Source organism: Homalodisca vitripennis, chromosome 2 (genome assembly GCF_021130785.1).
Source record: "Homalodisca vitripennis isolate AUS2020 chromosome 2, UT_GWSS_2.1, whole genome shotgun sequence".
In the NCBI taxonomy this organism is placed as follows: domain Eukaryota; kingdom Metazoa; phylum Arthropoda; class Insecta; order Hemiptera; family Cicadellidae; genus Homalodisca; species Homalodisca vitripennis.
In genome coordinates, this window is record NC_060208.1 from 118941518 (window position 1) to 118947088 (window position 5571).

The following is a 5571-nucleotide window of genomic DNA, read 5'->3' on the forward strand; positions in this document are numbered from 1 at the left end:
AGGTTTTTCAATAGAATTATTGCTTACTATAGTATTTTAGTTGAATTTAAACAGACCAACAAATCGAGTAAAAGAGTGTATGATTATATACAGTTGAAACTGAAATATTAGAAATACCATATACCATGTACTCACTTTTATGTATTTCTAGATGGTAGACAATCCAATAGGTCGTAATTAATAGATTCAACATACAAGTATCTCCAAAGACTTCAATTTTATTTCAAATAGTGTACAAACTGTGTGGTAATAGGTCTATTCTTATCAGAGCATGATAAGATACAATCATTTGAATATTTGAGGTTACAATGATGGAGTAACCATCAGTGACAAGGTAGGAGTCCGGGAAGCAAATGTTAAGGATAAAAATCTCAGAGGAATGTGGGAATTTAGTGGAGGAAGTCAACTAAGGTTTTGGCAATGAACTTACTTAGGAAGTGAACAGGAAGAGGTAAACTCAAGTTAAACACTGGGATATTCCTTGATCAGAGAGAAGTTATCCTGGTTGATGCTGAAGTCGGCGACCTGAGAGTAGCCCTTCTTCTCGTTGAACTTCTTAAATTGAGCTTCATTGAAGATGAACATCATGGAAGGAACCTTTAAGTCACGTAATTTCCCTTGGTAGGCATCGATTTTGAACTCAGCATCCAGCAGACCGGGGAAGAAGTCGATGGGGAAACTGGTGACGGGTGTGACGATAGCCACCTACAATAATCCATACATACAAGTTTCACATATAATTAATAGATATTTCTAAAATATAAGAGAAAAATTGACAATTCAACGCAATAAAAACACACTTGTTTGTAATCCAAAGTAAAGAAAATAGAGCTCAGCAAACCAAAAGCATTCGTACACACACAAAAAGAAGTTAGGGAATTGCACAGAATGATTCCAATGAAATCAAACTCAATCAAACGAACTGTAAATTTACACCCACAAAATAGAAGTTATAATTGTTTTACATTAATGCCAAGAAGAAAAAAAGTGGTTCGGAATACAATTGATTGTAAATATACTATAAACAACAGGATAAAGAAAAAATTCAAAATGGAAATATAGATTTAAAGTTTATATAAATAGAAAAAAATTCCCAGATGATTTGTTTTATGAAGAAAGCAAGGAGTTAGGAGACAGATTTAAAAGGTTGGGACAATATTCTAGTAAGAATGAGAACGTAACATCTCAAATTTAAAACATGTCCGGTATTACTAGGTTTTCAAAACAATACATTCGGCTCAATCACACTAACAGATCTGGATGTAGAAAGTAAAAATATAAGATAAGTAAATAAGGCATTGTAGCCCAGCTAATAAAACGTGTAAATCAGCTATAAACTTTGAACTCTTGGAAAAAAATGAGTATGGTACAACAGTTAAGCATAGTAATATTTCAAAATAAAAAATATAATAAAAAAGAGGAACCCATAAAAAGAGGAGAGGGAAAAGGTTGAAAACAATTTACAATGCATAAAGAATTCGAGACGGAATATGAAAAAGAAAGTATAATCGAATACTATACGTCAGAAAGGGAGCAATGGCAATAAGGGACATGTTGGAAGAGAAGAGACTGAGAAAATATTTAAATAAAAGTTGCAAGTTTAAATAAAGGGAAAAATAATAAGAGTTGTTTTAACTCACCTTTGGCTCATCAATCAAGCTCTTCATGAAGCCGGCGTTCAGGGGGTTCTTGGCAAATCCGTTGAGGCCAGTAGCAGAGAATTGGATGTCATAGCCTTTCTCGGATTGGGACACAACGAACACTGGACTGTTGGCGACATGACGGGAACACTCCCCGGCACACCAGGATCTCTGGAGCTCCAATGGAGACAGTTGGGTCTTGAGCCTTAGCTGTGCCGGATCCTCTGGAATTCAACATAGATTATAGATAAGTGATTATAACTTTGAAATATTTAAATGGGATATGTCTTATGATTAAAGAATTTTAGTGACATACTCGTACATTAATTTTGACTAAACTCAACACTGTGTCTGACTGATATACTTGCGCAACACGATGGTAAGGACAATACTTTATAACGTTCCAAATGTTATTGTATTCAGTTTAATTTGAATTAAACATATTTTCAATAAAATGTAAACATGGTCCGTAGAAAATACATATTCTATCAATAGTTATTGTGGAATTTGATGTTTCACCCAATTTTATTAATGGACAGGATAAGAGAAAATACCTTCTTAAAAAAATAAACGTCTAAAATTAAGTAATTCTGGAGTATTAGATATTTTACTTTCGAAAAATTGTATATATGCAAACAGCGGCAATGATTAAAAGGCATAACATATATTCTTGTTTATAAGTTTTTTACAAAAAAAGTTTCTTCAATATAAAAGAAGTTTTAAATTAAAAAAAAAATTTAAACCTTTATCATTTGCGAATTTTCTTTCATTTTGTATTTTTATATCTGTTATAATATTATATAAAATAAGAGATGTATAAGGCATGAACGCTTGACACGTCCGTACATGTCCTTAGAAGTCTTGTTCACTACAGAAGAAGATAAATTAATAGCCCAGTGAATAAGGACGTAAAGTGGAACCCCGAACCAATCCAAAGCAACTACTCTGCATTTCCACACTTATGATGCCTCGATGTCACTCTCATGTTTACAAAAAACTGCACGCGGACATCAAAATAACTATACTTCCCAGACTTCAAGCTCCCCAAATGAAGGACAAATTAGATGTCCCCTGACTCACCGTAAACAGGGAGGATGTTGATGGCGGAGGCCGCGGAAGCGACAGCTGCAAGGATCAGGATTGCCAACATCTCGGAGACTGCAGACTCGACGTCCTCACCTCGTATATATCAGTCTCTAATGTGTTTGTTATCGCATTTGGAAGATTCCGGCGATATTGTACGCTGTAAACACCAGGAGGTGATTCCATCTCTCATTTACTGTCTGATCACCTTATGCTCACACGCATAAATTGTTATGATTGTGTATAAGTGTTCATATCATACTGCAGTATGAGACAATTTTATTTTGGTCTGTTTATAATTAATAACAATGTTCCTATTGTTTTTAGTCAGTAACATGTTTTTCTCATTTATATTTTTTAATGCCATTGACTAAGCATTACTGTAAACATTCGTAGTAATTATTTTATTTGATCATTACTTTCCTATTAACAATTAATAATGACATTGCAGTGTTTATCTATTCGTTTTTCGATCTTCTTGTCATTTAAGGTTTTGCAAGTAATATAACAAAATATTATTAGTACTGTACGACAATGAAATACTGCCGACTCCCTTTGTAATTCGTGAATTTGGTATTTTTCATAGTTTAAAAACACGTATTTCAAATCTTGTGTTTTATTTCATGCTGAAAATTAGCTTACTCTAATATTATTCTCCCTTCTTTATTAACAATCAACTCTTCAATTACAATTATGACGGATTTAATTGAATATACAACGATTTTATGTGTAATTGTAACGAATACATATCTGAAGTTAAATTTCAATTTATATAAAACACAGGTTTCTCATTTCAAAATGACTGATATAAAATTGACTTATTGTTTTTATTAATAAGGTAATTATAGCTAACTCTAATATTGTGTTAAGTCTATACTAATGAGTGTTCTTGTATAATTTAAATTGGTCGTAATGATTTACCGGCATAAACTGAAATCGTCTGAGTACAAAATATTCAAGAATTTATCGTTCATTCAAAAATTTTTTTTATAATACCTACTATGTGCTCGTATTACTGTAATTGAAAATTTCACAAACGTCATGGTTCAGAGATGCGGGATATGAATAGAACATTCTATAGTAATTGACTCGGGTCAATATGAATGTTTATTTTTTAAAGCACAATTTAAAAGATACTTTCAATATCCCCTTCATGATGCAATCAATGAAAAGTTTTATTTAATATAAATTTTTTTTACGAACATAATTTCTTTAATTATTGTACTTTTTTAAGTACGTTTCACAAGGTATACACATGTTAATTAAAATTCCAAAATAGTTGTTTGGTAGCTATAAATAATTAGTTGCTGTGATTAACAATATAACATGAGTGTAGTAACAAAAGAACATTTCATATAAGGTAAAAATTCATTACTTTTACAATTTAGTATATTAAATGTTTATACTAATTTGCTGTATTTTAGTATGATTTTTTTTACTCGAGCTTTATTAGGTAATAGATAAATAGTTTCATATGGTTTTTTTAATCATTGCGTTACCTTACTTTCTATTCCTTACGGTAAGTAGAAATTTTATGATTTGTTTTTTTTTTTTTTTTGTGATGTTTAGATTTTTAAAATAAATGTCATAATGTAACTTAATAAAAATTTTGACGAAGTAAATTCCGGTGTTTGTACTCTGTTTAACCTCTGATGATGGTAGTTTTATACCGAAACACATGTGAGCAATTTTAATTTTGAACTGCAAAACAAGTTATACGGTAAATACGAATATATTGTTTCTATATATGTTCATCTATGTTCTTACTTCTTTTCCATAAATTTGTTACATCACGTTTGTATCTTATTTATTATGAACTAAAACATAAAAATATTAACAAAATATTGTAATTACAAAAATATTAATATATTATATTAAATAAAATATAAACTCTTAAATTTAAATAGTAGGCCTATAGTATTTTAGGTTATATGTTAAATATAACTTCAACGCAAAAATCCCATGTTTAAACTTAAGTCTTTCAAGATATAACAATATTGGAAAATAATTAAATATTTTTAAACTCAGAGAGCGTCTATTTTGATGACGTTAAAAGTAAGCTACCGTTTTCCGTAGTCAATTTTTCACTTAAATTTGGTTCTTGAAATATCAATAGTGACGTCTTAGATTTAACATTACCAGAAAATTTATAAAACGTTGAAAAATGTGTACGTATTTATTAGTTGAAAAATATATTGTAAAACTCCCTGCTCTTTGAATCATGTTCTAGACTGAAAAAAATGTTTGTAACAAAATCCTCCTCTTAGTTGTAACGCATTTGGTATCACAATCTAAGTTTTCCAGTTCACGTATTGCTAACATAAAATTAAACTATTGAAATGTTTCGGCCTCGTTGTGAAGTGCCACATCTGTCATTACAACACATCGGTTTGGCTTTATATCAGGAATACTCCATGAGTCTGATTGGATTGAATACGAATTTAAGTTTCAGATGTATAAGAGAAAAAGCTGTACTAAATTATTCAATTATATTATACGATTTTTCAGACGAGTGTTTACAGACAGAAAAACGCTGATATCTTTGGCTGTATGTCCTGTGCTATGCCAAGCAAAGAATGCCAAGTACTAAAATCTCTCTTGATATTTCTAAACTAAAACTGGAATAAACCTTAAAATTTGAGGAATGTTTTATCTCTCCTGTAACATTAAACTGTTTTGAAAATACTAGTGCGGTAAATGCTTGACAACGAAAAGAAATGTTAGGCTAAAGTATTCAACAACAACCACAGTTGAATGTTAGTAATTTTCCTCGTTTCAACTTAAACGAGTCGTAGACAAATATTACTGGATACGTACCACATTATAAATGCTTATGAAGATTGTTATT

General features: G+C 30.7%; 1 protein-coding gene across 1 annotated transcript; it reads right to left on the reverse strand.

Annotated features, from left to right (window-relative positions):
- Positions 1 to 210: 210 nt before the first annotated feature.
- LOC124355783 lies at positions 211 to 2790 on the reverse strand. The gene is made up of 3 exons (XM_046806937.1): positions 2721 to 2790; positions 1641 to 1864; positions 211 to 705 (listed from the first exon to the last, which is right to left on the reverse strand). The coding sequence occupies exons 1-3, from the start codon at positions 2788 to 2790 to the stop codon at positions 463 to 465; spliced, it is 537 nt and encodes a 178-aa protein (XP_046662893.1). The 3' UTR covers positions 211 to 462.
- Positions 2791 to 5571: the final 2781 nt, after the last annotated feature.

Coding starts and splice junctions, on each gene's coding strand:
- LOC124355783 (XM_046806937.1), bottom strand. CDS start 2,790: ATGTTGGCAATCCTGATCCTTGCAGCTGTCGCTTCCGCGGCCTCCGCC. Junction 1,865..2,720: donor CAACATCCTCCCTGTTTACG/GTGAGTCAGGGG, acceptor GTTGAATTCCAG/AGGATCCGGCACAGCTAAGG. Junction 706..1,640: donor GCTTGATTGATGAGCCAAAG/GTGAGTTAAAAC, acceptor GGATTATTGTAG/GTGGCTATCGTCACACCCGT.